This window comes from Haemaphysalis longicornis, unplaced genomic scaffold, assembly GCF_048455015.1.
Source record: "Haemaphysalis longicornis isolate Haplotype H1 unplaced genomic scaffold, Haemaphysalis longicornis Haplotype H1 scaffold_2, whole genome shotgun sequence".
Classification (NCBI taxonomy): Eukaryota; Metazoa; Arthropoda; class Arachnida; order Ixodida; family Ixodidae; genus Haemaphysalis; species Haemaphysalis longicornis.
In genome coordinates, this window is record NW_027526295.1 from 190417565 (window position 1) to 190445276 (window position 27712).

The 27712-nt window shown below is 45.2% G+C and overlaps 1 protein-coding gene across 1 annotated transcript; it reads right to left on the minus strand.

Moving 5' to 3' along the window:
• Positions 1-5243: 5243 nt before the first annotated feature.
• Positions 5244-27623, minus strand: Pgap3 (Per1-like protein PGAP3). The gene is made up of 8 exons (XM_077698959.1): positions 26973-27623; positions 24831-24983; positions 23737-23799; positions 21598-21659; positions 17619-17755; positions 17153-17354; positions 13806-13985; positions 5244-10894 (listed from the first exon to the last, which is right to left on the minus strand). The coding sequence occupies exons 1-8, from the start codon at positions 27354-27356 to the stop codon at positions 10822-10824; spliced, it is 1254 nt and encodes a 417-aa protein (XP_077555085.1). The 5' UTR covers positions 27357-27623; the 3' UTR covers positions 5244-10821.
• Positions 27624-27712: the final 89 nt, after the last annotated feature.

The window sequence follows — 27712 nt, forward strand, 5'->3', positions numbered from 1 at the left end:
CCCTGCATCAGCGTGTGTCATTTCGTGCCTCTGTCAGTTTTGTCACACTGGTCTACACTTTCCCGGAAGTGAACTTTGCCCACTGGATCGCATTGTAGTTAGTGTCAGTACGCCCAGGCGTATTTATATCCAAGGGCATGCGAGGTTGTGCACGAGAGCTGTAACTAACTTTTGTCATCTAATGAACAAGGATTCAGAACAGAGTCGTCGTCTTAACCAAAGAAGAAACGGTAGACATTCCGAATGACAACTCAAGATAATTTGCAAGATCGGCAGTAGCTGTAGGAATGCCAAAACTTAGGGAAGAAACTGATGAACTACAGCAATCCCTTGTTTACTCTCTGATATCTCAAGATATCGGTTAAGTCGAAACTTTTTTCTGCGTGCATTTACCTTCCACAGTTGCCATGTATATGTCCACCTTTATCTCGAAATGTTTTTCCAGGGATGTCGGATATCTCTAACTTTTGACCGTGCGGACACAGGGCAGAGTCCGCTACGGACAGTTGATAAGGTTTCCGTTCTAATGCTTAGCTCCCACTGTGTGCCGAACGTGGTCGTGAACGGCAAATTTACGCGGGGTATGTGTGGGGTATGCGCTGTACGAGGCCGATGTCCTCGTTACCGGATTGTTGCCAGACGCCTAAATCGTTGAGAAAGCTGTGGACGATTCAGCTGATCTTGAGGATGAAGAGGAGCCTCGAAAAGTGCCTGCACTGACAGAAACAGCGAAAGCGCTACGCCTGCTTCGCAACAAGGTAGAGTGGAGCGGTGGCGACCAACAATTGATGCGACGCATTGTACAGCTTGAGAACGCTTTTCTGGTACCAGATGTGAACGCGAAACAGGCGAGCGTCATGTCGTTCTTTTTTTGCAATAATAAAAATTTGTGTCTCCTGCAAACTTTTTTGCCTTTATCACGAAAGCTCCCTTGTGCATTGCAGCTTTTGTTACCAGCATTGGCTCTTATTTCGGTGACCTGGCCGCAAATTTTCGGCATTTCGCTTTACTCGAAACTCCGCTTATCCCAAAATTTTCAGGGGACTTCACGAGTCAACGAGGGATTGCTGCATATCTGTAAACGAAAGAGCTGTTTCAACAAGCTGCTGCATCAGCGCATTGTCCTGTTGTCTTTGCTTGTCCCTTACATTGTGCTGTTTCTGCTGTCTACAAAGGAGCCAGTTGAGAAATATGAATGTCGTATCATGACCAATGGAGCAGATCGAATATCGAATAGGTGGTCTTGTCAAACTTGACTAACAGAAACAAGCGTAACATCTGTGCACACAACATGGCAAAGATTTAAGGATCATTTAAAAGAGTGAAGAGGTGGGGGTGGGAGAGGGGGGGCAATTAAGAACAAGCTTGCTATTAGCAGAAGTAGAATATATGCACTTGGAGAGGAAAAAAAAAAAGCTGAAGAATTACAGAACCTAAGTGACACGGTAGATTTTGAACGACGAAGCGACCATGCTAGATTTAGAAAAAGCCCTTCTATAATAATGAACTACATTCATGCCAGAGGCATGGTTATGGAGTAGCCTAGTCGCCAGGTTAAAGGGAAATATAACTAAATTGAAAGCAATGTTACATAGACGTGCAGAAAGCACACCCTTCACCTTAGGTAGTGAAATACTTCATGAGGTTGACGAACATAACAACTTTGGACAAGAAAGTGCCATCAATCTGCGCGAAAGAAAAGCGGGCTTACAACGACTATGGGCCGAGATGAATTTGGCTTGCACTATATAGCCGGTATTCAATGGCGTGGAATGCATGCAGGCAACCAAGTGTGCGCCGCCATATCTGTGGCCCAGCGTCTGTTGCTAGGCAACGTTGTGCACACGGCCCACAGATCAGGCACCCCTCTTCTCCTCCATGCAACCGTGTGAGTGTGTCCACGGCCGGGCTAGAGCAGCGGCGTGCGCCCGTTGGTGGCGGAACTTTACGTCCAGACTGGGCTGCATTGTTCTCGCCGCCGCTGCGAAGGCCGTATCAACACATCGCGCGCCACCGCTCTAGCCGGCCTTGGTCATTGAGAGGGTGTTGCCTTGGTGCGCCGTCACTCGTTACGTCGAGCTCCGCAGGATGGCGGTACTTGTCCATGCTAAGCACGACTGTGAAACACATGACTGTGTTTCACGTTAGAAACTCTACCTCACCGAACGCAAAATACTGCCTCGAGTTCAATGTGAGTGCGATTAATAATATCTCTGTTGACGCTACAGTTTAGAATCAGATTGGAACGGAGCAGATGACGCACGCCGGTGTTTTCTTCTTCAGCGTGCGGGTGCAGTGGCCCAAGCCGCGCCGTGTCACAGGCGCATCGGCCATGTCTGTGGCCGTTTCCAGTGTTAAGCGAAGAAATTGACCGCTAAACTTTTCAACGAATACCGCCTATACCTGTCACGATTACGAAAGGTACGCAACCAATGAGTACTCGCGGTGATGTCTTAACTTTGGGACCTTTAATTGTTCTCAAAAGAAAACTTAGGTCGGCCCAACAACCCATATCGAAAGAAGAATGATTGAAGTAACTTTTAGGAATAGAAAACGAGGATCCTGGATTAGAACTGACCAGCAGTGGACTATGAGGGTAAAAGCTGTTTTACATGGTGCGAATTTCCCGTACAATTTCGCAGCTGCAGCACTGCTTGTGCGGTAAAATGAAACGATCTATTCTCGTTGCTGCGGCAAAGTGCCAAATGTTTGGAACAGTTAAACTTCTCCTGTGAATGGCGCTTGGTATTTGGCAATTTTTAGCAGCAATGAAAATTAAAAAAAAAAGGTCGTTTTGTCACACGACTGTCACCACAGCTGCGAATTCGTGGGGAAAATTTGCACTTGTAGAACGGGCTTAAGGGGGGGGGACACTGCTCTTAATTAAATCAGTGTTTGAAATGGGAATTCAGAATGGCTCCTTGCCACTGGTGCCACCAAAGTTTAATGAGCTGTAAAATTAGTTTCAAGCGGTGCATAAAAAAAAAAGACGATTCTTTTATTGCACTCACCAGGGTTCATAGTATTAGAAAATATAAAGGTTACATTTCTGTGACTAGCACTGTTTTGCCTATTGTTTCACCAAAAATGGCTAATTATCTCTAATTATATTTGTAACTAATTGGCTTACTCAAAAAATAATGGCATATTTAAAATCAGTGGGAAAAGAAAGCAGCAAGACTGACAAGTTTCACTGAATTTGCTTGAAAATTAAAGGAAGCTGTTTTAAGAGCAGTGTCCCTCCCCCATTAACAGTACCAAGAGAGAGAACTATACCACAGACACTTGTGCGGAAAAATCGCACAGTTTGTGCCGTAGGAGGAGGGATATTCTGGCAAGTATGCCATGGAAAAGCTCTGGCCGCCGTGACTTGCCCCATCCTATTGAATGACCTGGCGCTTTTTGCTCCAGAGAGGTTTGCTCCAATGAATGGCATAAACCTTGGCCCCATGGGTAAATTTGGTGTACATGGAATGTGAAATGAGTGGTAGTGTTAACTGAGAGTGTAGATAACTGGAACTGTCTCCACACACTTGGTCTGCATTTTATTTTGTTGGCTCATTCAATTATTGGGACTTTTGTTTCCCTTTTTCCCCCGTTTGAGAGGAGAGCGGAAGTTTTATCTCTTTCGACGGTAAGGCTGAAGTCGAGTGCACAGGAAAAGATGTCCACGTATTATGTATGTGTGGGTGAAATAATGTCTCATGTAGCCGAGGAGGAATTTTGAGGAACAATAATGCTAAGATGCGGGGCTTAGTAGCTGGCGATTCGTATTTGACTGAAATGAGTGGTAGGTAACAAAAGAAAACGAAGACACAAAGGGACGTGGACAAGCATGTTACTTTCTGTGGAATATTAGTTGCGAGTATTGCTGCAATCATTGCTAAATGCTTTGCAAATTTACACTTGAAGGTCAGGTTTCTTTTGAAGGAAGTGCCAAGAACACAATACCGAATGAAGGTGACAAGTCTGCACGCATGTGACGTTCACACACACCACCTATACGAGCCACTTCGTACACCACAGTAAAATTCTTTCAGGCCTTTAATGAGTAGCAGGTGTGTTCTGGCCTCCCCACCACACCCCATCCCAACAACTTCACAGGGACTTCATCTGGTCTCACCACCAAACGCCATTCCCGCTGTCAATCTTGAGACCTAAAACCAGGAGCAACGTCGAGCTGTGCTGGAGGGGCGAAAGGTATTTGCCTCCCTAGGATTGCTGAATGCGAGGAAAGTGTAAACTTTGGTCACATTAAGGAGCACACTGCAGAAGTGTGACCTAAATAATCTTTGCGATGCGTTAAGAGGGCAGACTGGTCTTAGGGCTTTTTTTTTATTTACGAACCAAATTTTAATGAAACTGCACAGCATTATGGAGTTTCTTGTGCTGATTTCAAGGATTATTTTTCGACATAATGATTAATTGCCATTATTTTGGGTCACAATTACAGAATAACCAGTCCATACAGAATGGTAGTTACCCCGTGGCTATAGGCAGACCAATGACTAAAGAATATAACATTGGAAGAATTTTTTTGATTTAGCTATTTTTGGTCATTTTGCAACACAATAAACTTCGCTTCTCCCGCGCTCTGTCTGCCAGAAATGGCTCAAAGGTGGTGTCAATTGAACACAATAATAGTTCTCCAAAGCCTCCAATTGAAAAATTTGTTTCCGATGTTGTATTCTCCACACATTTAGGTATCAAAAGCAAAATAAAAATTGCACCTGCTCTGGGTGTCAAGATATCCGAGGGCGAAATGCAAGCTTAGCGTTGCAAGAAAAGTGCCATTTCACCATCGAATTCTGTGCAAACTGAGCTGTAGAGTGCACTTTAAAATGCTAATAACAATAAAATATTCTGCCTTATGATGAGGAAATTTGCAAACTGATAGAAAAATGGCCGTGGATGCCGGAAATGCCACCTTACAGAAAATGATTTTTTGACAGTTTTTCGGCCCCGAAAACCCATCTGCCCCCTTAAAAGGCTACCAGAGTATTTCTCTTCTGGTCCCCACAACAAGCTACAAAGGGCTGAAGAGTTGACGTAAGTGGGCAGGGAAAAGAAGCCAGCCCCTAAACTCTGCAAAACACAAAATTCTTTTTTTTCTTCAAGTGCCTCTTGAATGCCTCCAGCAGCATCGCTTGGCCGTGTATTGCTCTGGTGCAAAGCAAAAGGCGTACCAACTTGTAACCGTAAGCAGCTTACAGCTCAAAGAGTGATTGCACACAAACTCAAAGTGTACTTAAAAGCCTTTATTAACTTTCAAAAACAGAAAGCAAGCAGAGGCAGAGATAGCGCAAACTGCACACTAACCAACTGTTACTTTGAAACATTAAGAATAAAAAACAAACCACCATTACCTCTACAACTTCCCAACACTATAGTACATATATATATATGTGTAGATGTATATATATATATATAGGTATATACACATACAAATGTTAACTATTCTTGACAGCTAACCTACAAATTTTCCAATGGAATGAACAATGACTCGTGAGAGTGGATGACTAGACAAAAGTGCATTGCCAGGACCAACACTATGTTACAGCCACCGCAAGGTAATGGTTAACTGGAATGCAAGTTGCCTATGTATGAAGCAAACTGCCTTTCTCAACACAGACTGCCATAATACGCCCTATATTACTATCAATTATGCAACAAGATATGCCACAGTTGGGGAACAAACATACAGTCAACAGTTCCTAACCATGCGAGAAAACGAGAATGCATTCGTTCAAGCTTCCTCTCTCGCACACAGACACACACAAGTTGGAAAAGATGGTACTATATTCATAAATGACAAGCATTTTGGAATGTAGAGTAGCAATAGCGAAGTAGTTGCAGGCGGTGATGTTTGATCGCTCGAGACAAACTTTAGACAAGGCACATGGTGTTTCCTTAGCGTGTCAACAGGACGTGGATCGTCCTGTTGTGGGAGACGGGGAAGAATCTACTTGGATAAGCTCGGACGTCACAACGAAACTGACCTACAGTGGGCAGCCGCGTCCTTGTTTCTCCTTGCGATCTGCTTGCAATGTGGCTGCAGTGCTGCTCAGTTCAGACTAGAGAGAGTCACACATACAGATCACCCCCGAAGTTTCACCACTGTGTCGATTGGCAAGTCACATCGCTAGAAAGAAGGCTGCAGAGTCTGAAGCCCCAGAGTTCTGTCTGAAGTAGGTGCAGCCGGCACTGTCATGCTTTCGCCTCTGGTTTTCTTACACGAGTGCCAACCTTGGCCTTTTACTTCGCGTGAATTGCCTCGAAGCATTTTGTCAGCCGTTCCACCAGTCCCCGCAAGCTTCCGCATACAATGCTAAAAGGCTTGCCAACAGGAAATGCCCCTCCATCCGTCGAATGCACAACTCACAGTCAACAGAGGTACAGCTGTGCTGAGCAGCAGTAGGGGCCAAATATTGTTCAAGCTCTGGACATTCATTGGGTCAGTTCTCGTTGGCAGCCAGACACAACCAATACGTCCTCAGAGGAGAGGGGGGAGGGGGGTGCACTATGCACTAGTGCCATAGCTAGTACAATCTAGTTGAAAAGGTTTGTTCAATTGCGCTTCACATGACATGTTTTTTTGTTCCATATTTTAAGAAGTTGGAGCAAGGAAGAATGGCGAAATGACACTCGCGAGTGAGCGTACGTTTAAAAAGATGATACATACAACTAACTGGTTCCTGACAGCCGGGAGCAAGTTCACCTCTCTGTGCCTGCATTCATTTCATCCTAGATTCAACCTTTCTAGGCAGCTCAAATACAAAAAACAATTCATGCAAGAAAAAAGAGAAAAGACGAAAGGGCTATCAGCACTGCTACCAGGGTTGAAAACACTCGCGCAGTTTCATCTTAGCAGTAGCATATGGACAGTTAGAGCATTTATGATTAATGTGAAGTCCCAAGGTTCCTTTCATGAGCAAAATGTGGGTGAAAAAGCCCTGAATTGCGATTTTACATGCAGGAGTTACACCCGGGCTACAGGGAACACTATAGTGAAGGGCTAAGGCTAAATAAAGAACCTGGGTTCTTTGCTGTACGACCAGAATGTCATGTATGCAACTGCTTTTGTATTTCGCCTCTTAGAAAGCATGATAAAACTAACCTATAATCAGTTTTGTTCTTCACTAACGCAACCAAAGGATCCAACCACTTCCCTTGACCCTTGACGTTTGCTAATTAATAAAACAACTATGCTAAGAATCAACCAACAATTTGGCTGGATAAGCTGCGATAGGAGAGTGCCTGCAGATAAACGATTGTGAATTTACTGATTTCGGGAAACCTGTGCTTCCACAGGGAGTGCCCTATTGCTGTGCTGTGACCTATTTACTGTGACCCATATACTGTGCCTATATTACCTTTGGGATGGGATAAATACTACCCTATTAACTAACCCGTCCCACTTAAAATATCCCAGGCATGCGCTTAGCTAGCTTAAGTGGAAGAGAGAACCAGACCTACGCAGCGAAGACTGGGAAAAAAAGAAAAAAAAAAGAAGAAAAAAACTTACTACCGAAGTTGCCACTGTGTGCCACATGACCTCTTCGAATACAATGACCTGACAATGTAACTGCAGCATTTCATTGGATGACAGGACTGATCCGCACTTGCAATCAATGATGGAATAACAGACATGCTTTTTTTTCCCCTCCTCTCACACCTGCCGTGTTCAAAAATGGCAAACGGTGCCTAGCCTTGAAGTACTCAACATTTAAATAAATGTTCATGCTTTCTTTTTCACACTCACTTTCACACGTGAGGATCTGGTGTTCACAATCAACGGGTACACAAATGGAGTACACCAGGTTTTTGCAGCAGCAGTTAAACTTTAAAATGTTTTCACTTTTGAAGGGCCTCGCAAAGCCTAATATGGAAGAGGATGGAAGCGACACCTATGGATGACTACGTCAATACAAGACTCCAAACATCCTTAATAAAGTGTTGGGTCTATGGTGACTATGAAACAGAGTGCAATACGCACTGCCATTTCACAGATTGGCCACTATGAATCTGCATGGAAGTATTAGGATGCGTCTGTCAACAGGAGTGTTTACATAACTCAGCAATCGCACAAAATTTTCAGATCAGTCTGCAGTTCATGCCTGCTGCAAGGTCACTAAGGCACATTTTTGTGCCTGTTTACGTCATTCAACATAAGTGTAAGCAAGCCCCCCAAAAAACAAGCAGTGTGAAAGCAAGTCTGGTTCAGAACAGCCTACTATTTCTGTTTGCAAACCTGCCAACTGCATCACCTGTTTTCATGCGACACATGCTACTTCACAACCAATCATACAATCCCGCAGCATCAATGGCTTTGGATCTTATGCAACGTATAATGCAAGCAAGGTCGGAACTCCCCAACGTATGAGAAATTTGGAAGCACGATGAACTTGTCTACTCAGAACACTTCGGTGTCGCATTTAGTACTTCCTATGAACCAGTTCTCGGAACAAGTGTGTGAAAGCACTTCAAGGGAAAACTTTTTGCTAGTGCAGAGTGGGCATCAGTGATGCTTAGAAGTCGCACTAATATTCCGGCATTGCTTGGGCCCCAAATAAGAAGCAAATCATTGGTATTCAACTTTCCTCAGCCCCTAGTCATGTATTTTTACCTCATGTTGGAATTGGACAACTTTTTGAATTAAAATAATCAAAACAGTGCTAGACCTCAGCTCAGAGTTCTTTCTCCAACGACACACATGGAAAGGCTTTTGGCACAAGTGCAAGTACGCATCACGCCTTACTCACAGCACATGGTATTACGCTTCCTTGGGGGAAAGTGTTTTTGTTCTTGCGTCGCTAATACCTATTAACTTACGTATCTACAGATTGTCTTGGTTGCAAACACTGAACAATACATCTGTAATATCGAAGAAACGAAAAACTCCTGTTTATACTGGACTGCCTCCTACTTTGTGCAAAAGATGCATTGTCACAGTGCACGAACATGAAAGAGCATGAGACCGTGAAGATGTTTATGTGATGTAAAGGTTCCTCTTGCAACATGGTCACAACATAACCACGCCACTTAAAACCTAAACTGTGCTAAATGGTGTCAAAACACGTAACTAGAAAATATGTAAGCTATACATTTTTTGCTTGCGTGCCCTGCTAGCAATCTGTTCATTTTTGAGCTTGCCTGTTTTGTGCCTCCACAAGGCCTTCAAAATAAAGTTGCAATTGCAACAGCTAGCTTTTCTAGAAAACCCTGTTCTGACATAAAGGCTAGATGTATAAGTATGGACTGCACATTTATTTTTTTCTTCAAAAAAATTGAAGATTAATAACCACCCAGAAGACTTAAAATTCAATATCGCCAATTTTAAGATGTTTGGGTGGTCCTATTTGTCAGTGTGCGCATAAGATTAGCTGGCCAAAGCTGCGAAGTAACTAATCATTGTGCATTCTTCGAACACTAGTGGCACCGATGAAATGCTGGAAGGAACACTATGCACCACGGTCCTTACAGCTGAATGATGTACACAGGCTTTGAAGTATATTTAGTAACTAGCATTCCGCTTCACAAGTTAAGTGCAACGTGTATGATTAAGACAAGCAAAGTGAAATTCAAAGGAAAAAAACTCAGACATACAAGTTGTACTAGTTACCTGAGGGTTTATAGAAAAGCTCACTACCCTACATGCCCCCTTCTAAAGTGCACCTTTCTTACTAAAATGAAACTGCAGCAAAATGTGATGCATGGTAATATCAAATAGAAAACCAAAACAAATCTATTGGTGGCAATGCGTTAGCCTCATTTTCACCACGACGAAACGGGATTGTTAGGTCCGCGACAATTTACACTCAGGTGTTCAAATTATAGTTTTGGAAAATAATTTATCTTCTCGAGCCATCGCATATGCTAGGAGAGATGTTGCGGGGAAAACTTAATTGTTGTGTCCTTTGCAAACAATTGTGTCACCTATTAGAGGTTGGCAGCAGACCATGTTGGTACGCTTGCACAGCAATTGTATTTGTGAAGGGGCACGAAGTGCCGCAGGTGTCGCAAAATGCGCACAAAGAAACGAGCTTCAAAACAAGACCAAGGTGGCGGCGATCGGTCGGCTGCTTCGCCCGCGGCGCGCGCGGGAATTTGAAACAACTTTTGCCCGATTCGGGGCATTTCGTGGCCCCCGAAGCGTTTCAAAACATGATTTTAGAGTATTTCCCGATCGAATTCAGCGTTGATATTTTGAAGGCAGGTGCTTGAAGGTACAATTATTCCAAAAATTAGATTTTCTCAAAATCGACATTTTGGTCATTTCTGACCATTCTAAGACCCGCGTCCCCCCTTAAATGAATGCCCATTCTCATTTGGAACTGCCTCGCAAATTTGTGCATTGTTTCCGATTGGTGTCGCAATTGTGTGCGCATTACATTTGGGAGCATGTTAAAACTGAGTAAATAGGGTACTTCTGCCATGCATTTAAAGGGGGCAATATAGACCTAGACTAAGGGAGGTGGTCTTAAACGTATTACAATGTGACATCTGTGTGACTCCATGGACAACTTGCATTTGCAAGAGACGCCGGTAGCAATTTCTGCCTTGAGACTTTCACGAGTGTTTCACAAGTAAATACTGAAAAGAATAACAATGGCTAGTGTGCGACACATGTGGCTTTTGCTGTACTGTACACTTGTACACTTGAAAAAAAAGGAACAGCTCTTGTGACACAACTACAAAATGCCAACAACAAACTCGGCCTCAGTCATTCCTGGAGCACTGTCCCAATGGCAGCAAATGAAGCCGATGGACAAGGCAGTGTAGAACAGGCGGTTCGTCACCAGCCACTCATGCGCGGCGCTGTCAGACACACTTGGGGCAATCCCCGATGCTGTTTCCATTCTGGGTGATCTGAACCTCCGCCCTGGCAGTGAACCTAGAAAAGTGAACGGGCACGCTGTCACATTGAGGTCCACTTTATGGGGACATTACATGGGGACATTTGAGCTTTGGCGCACAGTTCGGCACACAGGCGCTCTTGTTTTTTACTTATCACACAGATAACGAAGTCATCGTTAAGGCCAAGTATAGAAACAAGTTCATTCTAAAAAAACTCAGGCTTCACAAGTTCTGTTTTCGCAATGTACGACTTGAGCAATTCTAGTACAAAAAATGTCTCAACTACCGGTATTTGTTTTTTTTTTTTGCAATTTTCTTCTCCAGCCACTCAGTTCCCAATTTCTCTAGGCACTGAAATGAAGTGCTCCCTAGTCAGCTTAGTGGCTATACGATGAATGATTGATTATGGGGTTTAACGCGCCGAAACCACAGGTTACGGACGTAGTGGAGGGCTCCGGATTAATTTTGACCACCTGGGGTTCTTTAACGTGCACCGAAATCTCGAACACATGGGCGTTTTTGCTTTTTGCTTCCATCAGAAAAGCGGCCGCCACGGCCAGGAATCAAACCCACATTCTTGGGCTTAGCAGCAGAACACCTTAGCCATGGAGCCACGGCTTAGTGGCTGCGTGGCCTCGAAACTCCGAGAACCTTGCTTGTGCCACCACCAACCAGAACCCCTTGTTTTAGTGATAATTGTCCTGAGCTTTCAGTGTAGCTTGAGCACCAAGCATTGACTACTACTGCTTATTATTAATAGAGGCATGTGAACAATGAAAACTTTGAATACTTCGCAAATAGTGTTAAACGTATTCAAAGTGTCGAATATCCAAAATTTACGAATAATAAAAACTGGCTCTGCTGCACAACACGCACACTTTAAAGCTTCCTTGCAAGGCCTGCCCCTCTGGGTTGGCCTTTTTGCACAACGCTGAAGCTGTGCAAAAAGGCCTAACAGATGCAAGCCTTGTGCGAAACAACTCTGAAGCACGTTGGCTGACGTAGAGAACTTGTGCAAAATTTGGAAGCAGAAAAGTGGTTCCCTGTCAGTGCAGTGATGTCAGAGGAATCAAGAGTTGTAACTAGTTGGCAAAGCTTGCAGTAAGGCACTGGTCGTACCAGCCTTTTTCTATGACTGGAGGAACTGCAGCTAGTAATAAACTTCCTGTGTTCATGGTATAATACGGAGCCCACACTGCTTCATGGCACTGAATGCCCAATCTTTGTCTCTCTACTTTGCCACCTTGCCTTTTATTTTTAATGTATGAACCATTTTGTTACTAGAACTAGCAGATGAACACTAAGATGAGTTAAATCCTGACTGCCTAAGCTGTTATTCTTTTTCTTGTAGCTATGTTCCAGAAGCTTTGTGCACACTAAAGCAAAAGTATTCACATTTAAAAATTTCCAATTTGATTAACAGTCTGGTTTCACTTTTCTGGGGGGAATATTCCTGTTCTATTTACAGTTCCAAATTTGATACTTGATATTTGCACACATCCACTGAATAACAGTCTAAGTTGGAACTTATTGCCCTAAAAAAATGTGCAGCCCTGTGCAAATACAATTTTTGGCACATGAACATGTGGTGCCGAAGCACATACAGTTTCCACCTGCAATCCACTTAAGTAAGTGGATTGAAGGTGGAAACTATGTGCTTGTTCGACTCTAGATAGACTTACACTACGGCGGACTGATGTCATATAAAGTGTCCTCAGTTTTCTCACAGAGCAAAGTTTCCTTTTGTATCTGTGCTTATGCACTCTTAAAAAAGTACTGACACCAAATTTGTACATCGTTTTTATTGCTTAGATCGATGCCTACAGGGCTAACTATCATGAAACAGTAGTTCAAATACATCAGCGGACGATAAATGAGGTACTATAACGCAGCGAAAACCGCCGTCAATGGCTACCGTTTCAAAAAGCCCGCAGTTCGCGGGCGGCCAAACGTACGCTAGGACGTCATGGTTTCCACTGAACAGGGCCGGCGCTATCACGTGGGTATGCGAAAACCTGTGACGCTCCATCCACGCGCCAGACGGTTGCGCCTTGCCATTAGCCGGATTCCGGGTGGACATCACGGAGTAGGGAAGCACGCGGCTACGTCACCTCGTTTGCTCTACCACACCCTGATGTCACATGATGTTGATTTCGGTGAAAGCCTCCAGCACAGCAGTCTCGTCGGTGCTACATTTGCAATCAATTTAGGATATGTTCCACGTGACGCATGCTGTTCATACTTTACGCAGGGTATCCTGGTGGGTAAAGGAAACGAACTGTACAATAATATCAGCCCTGAAAATTGGTGTCAGTACCCCTCTAAGGAGTCTTCAGATCACCCTGCATTGTCCACGCCATGCGATAAAAAGCAAACATAGGAGCGCATGCTGAGCTCTTATGTTTCGAGTGGCAACTTTGATTCGTAACAACAGTTCACACTTTAGAATGTTTGGTGGTAAAGTTGAATACTTTGAGCAGAGATGGGCTGCAAATCAAATAGCACACATCCTTTGCGAGCTATTCAGGGTTTAGTTTGCTTGCACACCAACACAGTTGAAACTGCACATAAAAACTCGAGCAAGTACCAAGGCACACGAGACACATGAGGGGTCTGAGGTGCTGGTAAGCCCACCATCCAACCCACCGTTCCTTCCACAGGCAACAAGTCGTATTTCATGCCACCCACCCACAAACGGTCACCCTGAATCTACCAACACTGAAGGTACATGTGGTACCAAATTTTAGTAATGTAGCTGAAGTAACCGACCTATCTGATGAGCTAATAATACTGCAATGTCAAGATTTAGTTAACACTCTCTACCTGCTTAACATGTGCAAGTAAGTTTGAACTTCTTTCTCTCCAGTTCTCAGAAAGCCCTTGCAAAGGCCAGGCACACATGCAAGCACCCCCCCTCCCCCACCAAAAAAAATAAAGGCACTACTAACTCTTCGTGTTTTTGACACGATGAACACTGGCTCGTCGCTGACTTTTCACCATTGGTGTCGTTTTTCGCCGCTTTCTCTCCATTGCCGTCACCTGTCGTGGGCCACGGACTGGGTCCGTTTGTAGCCTTCCCAGCACGTTTCCCCTTTTGCAGTTCATACAGGCTGTCATCAATCAGAAACCTGGGCAGAGGAGACGCAGGAAAGAGGGACAAGAGAAGTGATCAAGCAGGCTTATTGCTGTTTGTTTCGCTACTTCATTATCAGTACACACATTGCAAATTACCAGAGGTAAATGCACAGAATACACATACTAGCGGCATAAGGCATGGATGACATTACTGCAAGCTTCGGGTGCGAAGGTCGTGCCCTCTCCCCAAACATCCTCTGATGCAGAAGAGCACGAAAGAGGTGGCCCTTCACATTTTGGTGAAATGTGGCCGGGGCTAGACAGCAGTGTATGAGCTGGTATCAAAAGTCCACACAGGTGGTGATGTCCTGAGTATGCTGCAGAGTTAGAAGCGATGGTTACATCATTCAGTATGAATGCATTGCCTGAAATGATGCACTGCTCTAGAGGAAGTAGACAGGACGACCTTCTTTGTTTCTTTCTTTGCTACACCGAACAAATGGCAGGAACAGTCGGCAGCACATCTTGAGTTTAGGTGGAAAATTTCAAATGGACTTCTTACATCAAGAGTTCAAGCAGTGTGGCAGAATGCCACCACGACCGGAGTTGGAAATGCTATTGGCCCATAAATCTTGATACGAGGTAAAGCGGCATCTATAGAAGTGTATTTACAGTACTTATTCACAAGTTGCTTTTTACAGAATGCACAGTAGAAGAAAGCGCCACGCAAGCAAGGGACCGAACTACACGCGCGTCACTGCAAAATCTTCCCACCTTGATGACGATCCCACTTCGGCACAGTGCATCTAGAGAACTCTTTACGGCGAGTGTATCAAATGTGTCGTAACAATATTTTTAACTGCCCAGGCACAGAGGTTGGCCTGCTTCTGCAGTACAGCTGTTCACAAAACACTGTCACGATATTGTGTTGTATTTGAGTGCATCGCAGAAAAAATCCCTTGCCTCTTGCACATTGCATGCCGTGTGCCTCGAAGCAAGGACTGGGAATGGGGCATAATGAGGGATTGGGAAAAGGTACTTTGTAATGGGAATGTGCAACCTAAAATCGTGCAAGGAGCAATGGTAACAGGAGAGAGAATACAAAATGAGAGACACAGTTTGCATAGCACCGAGCAGCGGGACCATCAGGTCGTGCCAGCATGTTCGCATGTTTTCGGCTAGAAGAAAGAAAGATGTGAAAGGAAGTGATGTGAAAGAAAGAATCGACAGACGGGCAAAAACAACAGTGCCGTCAACCTGTCATCTAGTACAAAAGGAAAGGAGGCTTGGGGAGGGGTGTAAAATATGGCAGCGACTAAAAAGCAAGGGATAGATTTGGCTAGCGCAGAAAAGCCGATGAAGCCATTTGGTCTTTGCCCGGCGGTTGGCCGATGTTAATGATAGTGATGATATGGTGACCGGCTGGTGATGGATAATATGCTCGCTTGCCTTTTTAATTTCTCTTTATTATTACACTTCCGCCCTCCCCACTTCCCTCGGGTGTACACTGTTCGTCATCTTTGTGCCCGCTCCCATGCTTGCACTTGAACTTTGCGAAACGGGTGCGGTACAAAATCCTACTTCGTCGCCCCACTCTTCGGGCTGTGCGTCGCGCCGGGCTTTGGGCTGTACTTCAAGCAGAGCCTCGGGCTGTGCTTACCGCCTGGCTTTGGACTCTGTTTGGCACCTGGCTTCGGGCTCGCCTCGACTGGCTTCGGGCTCTGTTTGGCAACTTGCTTCGGGCTCGACTCGACTGGCTTCGGGCTCGACTCGAATGGCTTCGGGCCGTACTTTCCTCCTGAGTGCTTGGGTCTCTGCCTTTCGCCTTGCTTCTCAGCGTGCTTCGCGTCGCCCTTCCCGCCTTGCTTCTCTCCCTTCTTTGCGTCTTGCTTCATAAAGTCCTTGGCTTGCTTCGCGCCATCTTTTTCGTCTTGCTTCACGCCGTCCTTTGCGTCTTGCTTATGGCCCTCCTTTGTGTCTCGTTGCATGCCATCTTTGGTACTGTCTTCCGTACCTCCATTGTTGGCAGCGCAGGCAGTCACATAAGTCACATAAGTCACATAAGGCAGTCACATAACAGTTGCCAAAGACAGTGCAAGACGCCCAAGGAAAATGATGTGGGAGCTAGGATAAGTCCGCAACCTCAAAAACCTGTGGCAAAGAATAGCAGTGGCCAGCCCACGTGACACGAAACACTAGCCACAAAAGCACAGGGCACACTTACACGGTGATGGGTGTTGTGTTCACAAACGATACTCATCATACCACCGAGTGCAATGGCGAATGGAGCAGTCTGGTATTGACTGGGCTGAACGCAGCCTCCATGAGAGACTCTTTGGACCAGAAAGTTTTAAGCGACTTCACACACAGTGGATGGTGTTTCAGGCACGTCCTCCTCGTCTGTTAGGATGAACCACGGAGCAAGAATATATAGGAAGCGAAATGGCCCATTGTGGCAAGTGCGGGTGAGCGACCTGATAATGCCACAATGAAAACCAACACGGACAGCAAACCTTCGTCGTTGCGACAGAGAAGGAGAGGGTAGCGGCACCTGATGGACGAAATGATAGCGGCCGCAATTCATTCCTGGGCTGCACAGTGAAATGCCGATCACGGTGGCCATGCAGTTTCTTCACCCGCGGCAGATGCCGCTAGTTTAACTTATGACGAGCGCTTGTGACATTATCTAACCGCGCTAGCAAGCCTCGTTTCCCCTCCTGTCTTATTCTTGCTCCGTGGGATGAACTAGTGCACTGAAGTGAACCAGTGTCAAGTGTGCCCAAAATTGTGTCAAGCACTGTTATTTTAACTTTTCCATGTACGCATTACAAATTGGCAGACAACCAGGGAAGCTATGTTGCCACATTTTGTGGCAGTGCTGTTCAGCAGTGCCAGCAGAAGCCACCTACAGCTAGCTGCGATGAAAACTGCAACGCCCCGCAATTGCCAACCTGCTGTGCTGTCGTAACCCGCCGCGGTGGCTCAGAGGCTAAGGCGTTGCGCTGCTGAGCACGAGGTCGCGGGTTCGATTCCCGGCCGCGGCGGCCGCTTTTCTGATGGAGGCGAAAAGCAAAAACGCCCATGTGTACGAGATTTCGGCGCACGATAAAGATCCCCAGGTGGTCAAAATTAATCCGGAGCCCTCCACTACGACGCGCCTCATCGCCTGCGTTGCGTCGGCGCGTTAAACCCCAGAATCAATCAATCTGTGCCGTCGTACCTGTACCACAGCAGGGGCAGTGGTGCCGTGCCCAGGTGCCACAAGGCGTGAGCGTCCACCAGGAAGCGCCACGGGGGGAAGTCACCCAGCTCCAACAGCAGCAAGGCATCCAGCACCACCACCACCAGGACGCCGCGCCAGACATAGCCGCGTCGCCTCTGCAGCCAGCACCAGCCCAGCCAGCCCAGCGAGTTGAGCAGCCCTGCAATCGAGACGGGGGTGGAGGTGTGTGTTGCTAGGTGAACAATTAAAGGCCACGGTAGGAAAATCTTGTTCATGTAGGCGCAGCAATGAGGGCCCTTCATGGCTCTCTGAGGATTATTTACGCCTCTCAAGAGAACAGTTGGAATTCCCCCTCGGGAATTTCTTGCACGACAGATGCATAAAAATGTGAAAGTCGTCCGCAGACACTTTAATGGGACAGTAATCGCACATGCAAATAAGGGAACGGGTCGGCGGTGCTCACCAGTAATCACGTTGGCTTTCATGTTGTACCCATAGTCAAAATGCACAAAGTTCAAGTACTGGATATGGTAGACAAAGAAGGCCGCAAAAGGCATGGTCACTGAAACGGACAGCCACGTATTTTGTGTTCCAAGAACCCTGCAAGAGGTGCAAAAAAAAAAAAAAACAGTGGTATTCAGCACTGTTACACAAGCAGTGGCAACAGCTAGGGCAAGAAAAGCTTTGATCCCAGTTTCTGAGGCAAGACACCAAGCCCCCACTCCCCTGAAATTTATGCACCCCCATAGAAATCGTGTGGAAAATTGTAAATTGATCGAGGCTAGAGCACACAGTTTCCAATCAACAAGGCTGTCAGACAATTTTGGAGCCTTAATGAGAATGAGGAAAGGGATGGAGGGGTGGCAAGGGGAAGGGCCGCTTGCAGGTTTATTCACCACCCTCTTCAGTAATGTCATGTCCTATCACAGTTAAAACTACCTTGAGATTGCTAAGAAATGCACTTTTTACGCTATGCTAAGCAGTTACCGAGTAATCGCTGCTGCTCATTGGCTGATTAAATGTGCTGCAGTAGGAAAATGCAACTGCAGCACTACAGCCAGTGGAGTGCAGTAGGCTACACAGGCTGCGTAATGCAAAGGCATGCTACCTATTTAGGTACTACCACTATTGCACTACAGGGCATCTCTTTGGAGCATAGGGTACGTTATTTGTTACGACTCTCTAGTGAATTGTAGCATCCAAAGTATGCAGCTCACTCCTCCCATTTGGAACTTATTTCAACCTCACACGTCATATTCGGTGACACTCAAGAACGCAGCTGTTTGCAAACCCCTGTTTCACAAGTTTGGCTAGGATGAAAAGGGCAGCATGCCTTTTCATTTTTTGTGTCAAGGTGTGAGCTGCCAACAAGATGAAACTGAAAGGCAACAAAGTCAAACCAACCCATGAAAATGTTGGAAATTTAACAAAGTGTGATTGTTATAACTAGAGAACGGAACTTTAGGCACGAAAAAGAACGTGGTTTTAGGCGCCTATAATAGGCACTGAAAAGTGCCATTTAGGCATTTATAGGCACAAAATATTGTCATTTAGGCACATATAGGCTCAATTCGTATTTACTTGAGCAGCATATTTGGCTACAAATTTATGACTTGCAGTAAAAACTGCGGACAAGTATTGTAGTGAGGGAAAGTAATTTTATTTTATTCGTGAAAATAAGCCACACAAGAGTTGCTATTTTAACAGGTTTACGTGAAATGCAGGGTGATTCGAAAACAAAAGAAAAGCTTAAAAGCAATGGCAGCCACACCCATCGCTATATTTGCGGCTTGAAGTTGTACCACATTTCGGCACGAGGTCACGGGTTCGATTCCCGGCCGCGGCGGCCGCTTTTCTGATGGAGGCGAAAAGCAAAAACGCCCGTGTGTACGAGATTTCGGCGCACGTTAAAGATCCCCAGGTGGTCAAAATTAATCCGGAGCCCTCCACTACGGTGCGCCTCATCGCCTTCGTTGCGTCGGCGCGTTAAACCCCACAATCAATCAATCAATGTACCACATTTCGGTCGATAATTGTGTGTGAAAAAACAACACTCAACGTTCACTGAAGTTGGGGGAGTGTGCTTGTTCTTAGGGACGCTTCGTGACCTGATTCCACCTGAGATATCATTATGTTTGGGTCTCAGAACCTTCAGCGGCTCTTTTAACGCAGGGAATTCAGGAGTTTAATGTCAGACAGAATGGCAGATTGTCACACAGGAGGCTCTATCAGGAACCGGTCCTTTGGGGATTGTGGCGGGTAGGTCCTGGACCATCGAAATCAGCTCAGCATTACTGGTCAGAGTGGCGCCCAAGCTGTCAGCTGCGGAAATGCTTTTGCTAAGAGTGTGAAATAAGCACACAAATGTGCCAATTCACGTTCAAGTGTACCGTGGTGTAAACAATTTCAGCTGCGATGCTTTTGTCGTCTGCAATGCTGTTAATAGCTCCGGCGAGTGTATTTGTAGTAGTTTTCCGCCCTTTGCCTAGTTTTTCAGTCGTGGTAATGGGCTGTGGTAGAAGAGGGACAATCGGTAACTGCTGCTTGAAGACACAACTGCAAACCGAAGAAAGATCTTCACTGCAGGTATTTATTCATTGACAGAGCAGAACGACCTGCTCAGCTTTTCACAGCACCGTTGAATCCCATATATTCATGGGTGCCGCGCTTTTTATTGCGTTAGAAATGGATGGGGCACATGGGCAAAAGTTCTCGCCGTTGGTCCGCGGACACAGCGCGTCAGAAGGACATAGACCAAAACAGCTCGTGTGGACAACGGTGACGTCAGTGAGGTTGGCTGCGGTTTGCGGCGTACGGGCCTCTGGCGCCTCGGCCGATGTGACGAGGCCTAGGTGCCGGTGGCTTGTGCACGGCTTGACACGGCTCATGTTTTTTTTTAAGCGGGGTGCGACAAACGCTTTGTTGCGGGCCTCTGAAGCGAGAACAGTCCGTGCAGACCACCGACTCGAAAAACCAAAAAAGCATACATAACAAAAAAAAAAAGGATTTTTAGAGGCTAAAAAGCCAATATAGCCAAAATAAGCATTATAGGCACAATGAAGTATTGCTTAAAATGCCCCCCTTCCCTTAGTTCATGCTTATATGTTACATAGGCTTGATACGGACTCAAGAAAAAAATAGGCATTTTGCCTAAATTTCCGGTCTCTAGTTATAACCTGGTTAAGGGAAAAGAGGGGTGCCAAGTGTGCGAGTACCAAATTTGGGACCATGAATTGAATATGAGTAGTAAAAACTGACAGCAAATTGAACTGAACAATTTTGAATACAAACATATTTGCTTTTTAGTGTGTATAAAGCTTCTAAAACAAAAGAAAAGAGGATAACTTAGGCATGCAGTCCAGATGTAACACATTTAATTGTTCATGTGATAAGGAAAAAAAAGACTAACTCATTGCCCTCTTGCCATTACTGAAGAGAGGCCATTGCGCTAGGCGTACTAATGGATGTTATGATGATTGCCTTACTGCAAACATTGGCAAGGAGTAATAACTCTTGAACTGCTAACTCACGCCATATATTTACAGGAAACTCCTTTTTGGCTCATAAATTTATCTAAGAAGCATTCCAATATTCATCTAATATACACCGGAGTTAGCACACATTTGTTTGGTGCAAGGCTTATGCACTAAGCTTTTTTTTCATAAATTTACAGGAAACTCCTTTTTAGCTCATTAATTTATCCAAGTAGCATTATAATATTCAGCTTAACATTCACCGGGGTTAGCATACACTTGTTTAGCGCAAGGCCTACACACGTTAGGCTTTTTTGCACGAAGTTGGTGTCGTGCAAAAAAGCTCACCCGAAAGGACATGGTGAAAATTCGCATTTTGTGCAGCAGAGCCAACTTTTGCTGCGAATTATTCATAAGTTAGAAATATTTGAAACCTTTGAATGCTAGAAGCAGTAAAATTTCACTGAAAATCGAATAGAATAGCAAACATGAATTATTCTAATATTCGTGCGCAGATATTCCGTTAAACCATTTGACAGCGTAGCATCAGGTAGGTACAACATTCACAACAAAATAATGAAATCTAGTCTCCTAACGTACATCTGAATTTATGTCACAGCACATCAGTTGGGAGATCTGTAGGATGGCAGACATAGATGTGCATGGTTGAGGGCGAGGCGTGTTGTGTGCTAAACCAGCTAAAGCTTCATGATGAGTAATTTTAATGTGCCCATGAAGAATCCATATTTTCTGTAGAGATGCTCAGCTATTTTCGGTTGCTTCAATATGAGGTTCTTACAACTCTTCCCAACACTTGTTGTAATCTTGTAAATATTTGCCCATCTTTAACATTACTGTGACGAGTAGAAAAGTCCAGCTGCCTATCAAGGTTCACCCATAACATACAGACAATTACAACAAAAAAACTAAACACTTCTGAGGAACGGTCTTTCCACTCCCACTGCTTACCTCATACACAAACTGTAGAGCGAGTAGAGCACCACAGAAAAGGCACAGTAGTAATCAAGTTTCTGTTACGAAAAGAGAAGAAAATTCAGGGAATAATGAGTCGTCAATATCCACCAAGAAAAGAAAGGCATAAAATTGAAACCTCACTGAAATTTCATGAACTTGAAATTTCATGCGGGCTACACAAGAAACAAGGAAAATAAAAGAATGAACAGGAGAAGCATTTTTGTTTCTTTTGTCATGCTCATCAAAATGAGTACGTTGCAACCAGCCCAAGTTCCATTATGTTTCCAAAATATTGTGCCTAAACACATGAGCCCTAAAACTTGCTTAGAGGCTTGTTTTAAATAGGATTCCCATTTAACAAAAAAAAAAATTCGGCCATTCCCACAATCTAATTTGAGTGGTGTCTCAAGAAGGGCCCCCAAGAGATATGAGCGCAAGACTTCCTTGGCAAGCCCGATATAGCCTTCCCTGGCCATTAAATCTTGGCCGCTTTTGTTAACAAGATAAGCATCAATTTTAAGTGATAGACCACTTCTTTGCCAACATTTGTTGCATGCCACGTTCAATTGTTGCCTTAATTAATTTAACAACAACAAATGTTGTTATGGGTTGTCCATGTGACTGTGACACCCTATCGTTCGTATCATTTTCTCACAAGTTGTCACTGAACACCTTAAACAGTGCACCTCGTCGTGCCACCACTGAAATCTTTGCAATTAACAAGCCCCAAACCTTAGAGAAAGAGGCGACTTCCTGCTGCTTATCTGCCTAGTGCGCAATTCTAATAAAATCGCAGTGTCGGCTGAAATCTGCAGACGTCAGGCTGTTGTGATGGCCTGTGCCAATATTCCGAGCTGCTGTGCACATACAACTAGAGCCAAGCCGTTGCTAAGCTTTCTGTTCCTTGTATACATTAAAGGGGTGATGAAGATATATTACAAGTTTGCTTTGTTAACAAAACTGCTTTGTTATGACAACAATGATGCCAATTTTATCACAAACTTCAAATAAATAATCGAGATATTACGGAAGACAAATGAAGCTGTGGCGACTGCTCTAATTTCTGTTTGATCAAATGACTTGAACGCTGACGTGCAGTTGACAGAGTGATAACTGTTTTTAGTGTGTGCCCATCATACATCATTCCTGCCCATATTTAGGGTTGTTCGTTTTCAAGTAAAACCCGACTTTACCTGGTTCGAATCGGGTTAAACCTGATTTCTCCCCGAATGGACCTTTTCAAATTAGCGATCGGCCCAATCGGGCGCTGACGGTCCGCCGTTCTCAACCAGTCCTTGCTGGAAGCACTTTCGAACTCATTGAGTATTGGCATGACTCTGCCGCTTACTACCTCAGGCTGGCAAAGGCTGCACTGACATTGTTGTGCCTAGCTAATGGAAGCTACGATGTCGACAGAACTTCCTCCCAGCTGAGATACGTTCAATGATTGGACAGTTCTGGAATGGAGACCGACGTGTTCCGCATGCAGATGATAATGTATTCAAACAAGGATGTGTAAACAATCGATGGCCAGCTTTTGGTGAATAAAATGTTTCATTTTTTTTGGAGATTATCAATGCTCTTTACTGACATCATTACTGATTCAGTTCCAAACAAACGCCAAATTTCGGAGGGTATTTGCAACTGATGTCCCCCGAGTGCTCGAACTAAAGACCAATTTAAATGCGTTAAAGTTAAGAAGTTCTTGATGCCTTCTGATAAAATACGTTTCTAGATTTAACCAAAAAAAAAAAGAGCGAATTTCGGAATGATTTTACATTAAAGAAAACATTTCTCCCCGATTATCAGTGTGAAAAATAGCACCCAATTTTTAGCCCCCAATTTTAAAAACACATAAAACCCGAAAACGAACAACCCTACCCATATATTATGTCACTGCAGCGGGACTTTAGTAAGTTATCCCAATATTTCTCGCGCTTTGCTTTTTTGGTTGAAAAAACGTCTTTCGTGGCTGGAATGGACCTGAGTGAGCTAATAAAGTCTATTTCTTTCAAACTGAATAAAGTTGTCTTTTGTTTCTGAACGCCACCCATTAATGGTGGCACCATAAACACGTCCGTGTAGAGAGAAAAAAAAAAAAAAAAACAGGTGGCAAGAAAGAAACCATCCTACCTCCGTCAGCGGAGTGTCCCTTGCATGAAAGACAGCCGACCAAAACCAGGCATTAATTGACAACTGAAAGAGAGTGTGCAAAAACATTGTACATACATGCAAATGTTTCATATTTACACCATTTGCAAAGAAATACCTCGAGGTACTGCAGATAAAAGGATTTCAAATGAACACGCCCTACGGAGAGTGCAGAAAGGAGGATCACACGTTTTCTCGAATTGGCAGCTTAGAAAGACATCAAACATACAGCCTCCTCACTCTTTATCATTCTACATTCCTTTTAAACATACGTATCCGACACAAACGTCAACAGCCTTCCAAAAACAAAAAATAACTCCCAGGACAGCTAGGCACTTTTTGTGGGCTGTGAATGTAGAAGCGTCAATGCCCAGTTGAACGCTGCTGAGTGCTTTATTCCACTTTTCTGCTGCCAGTAATGGTGACTGATGTCCCGCTTGGTAATATCAGCCGGAAAGAATGCGGCTTTACAGCCACATTACAGCCCCTAGTTTTTATTAATGTGAAGTTTGTGTGGTTGAATGCGTTGCAGTAGCATGGGAGAAGGTTCTCAGCTTCCAATGCTGACGCCAAAGCCGGCATTTTGCTCATTGGGCCGTTTCTTGCTTTCACATTCAAAACTACACAAACAACTGTTAATCGACCAGATTTAGGGGAAATCCCCAAGTTTCGCTCTCGCGCTTCGAATGGCTACTCTCCTGGTTAGCTCAGTTCGTAGGGCGACTGCTCCGGTTTAGCGGTGGTCCTGGGTTCGAATCCTGGACCAGGACGAATTTTTCCTTAACTGCGAAGTTTCTTAGAAAGCTGTATAGCTTTCCTTTGCAGCCGTACGGCTGCATTGAGGTGGATATCAATCTTTCCTTTGCACACACACAACAATAGAGCACTCTGCAGAACCCAGAATATTGCCCTCTCTCTTCACTGCAGCCCTTTGTGCCCCTTTTTTTTCCATCTTACGGAAAAACCTGCCCACTAAAAAAAAATTAACTAAGCTCTACCAGAAAGCTTTTCAAAAGAAAACATAAGCAAAGATGTTTTGCGAGCTTGTGCAGCATGTGTGGACAGCTGCCACTCACCACTGCCTGCCCCTTCCAGATGATGTAGTGGGGAGCCGATGGGGGGACCACCTTCCTGAACTTGCGCCACATCCACACGTGGAAGACGCCGTTCAGGATCGAGAAGACGACCGACGCAGGCTCCTGGATGCCATAGAACCTCCAAAACGGCCACTGCAAGTGGAGCGAGACGTGCCATGCCTGTTCACGGCTACTACACAAGATCAGGTGCAGCAACAGCTGAACAAAGTGATTGGGCACCTTGCGACATCAGAACAAATAGATGGTATGTCTGTAAGGAAAAAATAAAGACGTTCCATGACCAATATCATACAGCAGGTGTACAGCGTTGTCAAAATTATAGTTTGTGTTACAGCTCCTGGAGAAGTGCGTATTTAAATTGTTAAAGCAAAAGCCAGTGATAAATTTAAGACTTCCTCCAGGGGAGGGGTTGTGTATTAAAAGAAACGGTAGGAGCAAGGTGAAGGAAACAGTGTCCATTTCATTTCACACTGAGCTATCACCATGAACCGAGGTTTGCTTCCTGACATTGACCCGTGCACACAGGAAAGGGGAAAGGAGGTCTTTCGCCCCCAGCCTATTAACAACGTGGGTGGCACACAAGGGAGAATCTTCAACCCGGCAAAATAATCCCGCTTCACCTCCATCATGCCGATGCTCTTCTTCCAAAGCATTCATCGAAACATTTTGTAACTCCGGAATGTGAAGCACGCTTGGCTCCAGCAAAAAATCAGTCTGCATCCAAGCAGGTCACAAAGCTCCTCTGCCACAAATTTCACCCTCTTTACATCATCATCATCATCATCACCAGCCTATCTACACCCACTGCAGGGCAAAGGCCTCTCCCATTAAACTCCAATTGTCCCAGTCCTGTGCTAACTCTCTTTACATACCCTCCCGCTAAGGCCCAAAAAAGTTGTGGAAGAGTTGTTCTACAAATCCTGCTTTCGCCACAAGAGAATGTATGCTCTTGAAGAGGATTCCCTTAGGATAAGATGTACACAAAGCTTCAAGAAAATCCAAGGATAACCAAGTACAGTGTGAATGAGGAGTGGCACACCGGCTCCTCTCCTTGAGAGAGACCAAGCCACGTTCCCCGCTAATGTGCGAACCATATTGCGGAGGAGGTGTGTGAGCTTGCATGTTGACAAATACATCTATTTTACCACATTCTGTTTTCTTTCCTCTTCCTCCAAGACAGCAATGAACTCTGCATTTTTCCTCGTTTAAAACAATTGCAGGGTAATTTGTCCACAAAAAAGTTACGCATTAGTTTTTCTAGCATCCATACAGCGAAAATAATTGGAACAATGGGAGTGGTAGCCTCAAATAGACGAGATTTGGGGTGGAATTTTGAGCTGTTCCCATTTCAAAAAAGTCCACTTCCCATCTGTTTCAGCCGTGACGTGGTTGCACTTACGAGGCCTCCAACCAATGCATGTACTGCGTCACATCTGGTCGCCTGCATCCCGCCAATCAGGGCTCGCTTGAAACAGACACTTTTAAATGAACATGAAATGGACAAAACTGAGAATTCTGCCCCTGTGTGAGCTACTGCACTTCCCAGCTCAGGGCATAATTAAGCGTGCCACCTTTCCTGTATATTGCAGCGTGCCTAAAGTGAAAAACTCTACCAGACGTAAACTCAAAGATGACGCTATGGCACGTTTTGAGGTTACGCGAGAGCCACTTTTGCCGCACATATTAAGACTCATACCCCACGTGGCAAGCAGTAGTTGTGAGCAACTGTGGGCAGTATGTCTCTTTGACCTCCCAAGAGTAAATGCTAGCTGGGACCGGCTGGAACCAGCTGGTCTATGGTGAAATTCCTAGCTGGCCTCACCTCACATTTACTCCTGCTAGGGAGCAAAGTGTGTGCCACATTTATGCTTTAATAGTGTTGTAACTACTTATAGGTCACCAAAAAAAATCAAAGTACATCTACCCACTTTCTTAAAGTTATGAATGCGAAATTTTTAATACAGCCCGCCTGCGTTGACGGCTAGCTGTGACCCCGCACTGATATTGCTATTTATAAAGCGCGCTGTAATTCCGCCACGCGCGCACATCGGCGCGATCAAGTCGCGTACACTGCACTTCCGCAATCGCGGCACCGTACACAAGCATTGACGCAGGACGCACTTTTCCGTGAAACTGGGGCACAGGACTGCCGTTGGCCTGAAGTCTGTCCACGGCCTGCCACATGCAGTCGTGGCGACACTCGTCAGCGCAGTCCCACCGGAGAAGTGCCAGATACCAGGGCTGGTTGGCGCGGAAAGCATCCTGCCTTTCCAGAGTGCAGTTGGCACCGCGGCATCGTCGCAGGCACGACTTGTACTCGGCACTCTGATCTCCCGGTGATGCGGAACCGACATCAGCACACAAGCACAGCAGCAGCAGCAGCGCAGAGACTGCAGCGGACACCGCGGTGCGACTGGGACGACCACTGCGCTGCGGAGGTCCGCTCATCACTTCAGAAGACGAGGAACTGCTTGATCGTCGTAGTCCTCCCCATCTTATCAGCATGAGAACTGTCGGTCGCTGATAGTGGTCGTCAGTCCTCCTCCTCGAGCTGGAATGAGCAGGGACCGTTCCAGCACTTCCGTGTCGCTTTTCGTTCGGCGCGAAAGAACGCTGGGCCAACCACGTGATTTCATTTCTGCTTCACGTGCGACACGGGGAACCAGAGGAACTTTCTCAGTGCACGAAACCGCGCCCTGTTGCCCTGAACATCGCTAACGAGCGGAGGGAAAACAGTTGTGGTTTTACGCTGCCTCGCCATGCAGCGGGCATGAATTCTTGCGTTTGTTTTCACTTTCGTTTCGGGAACTCTCTTTCCACGTAGTTGGCGTTGCCAGATTACGCAAGTTTTTGCTTACGGA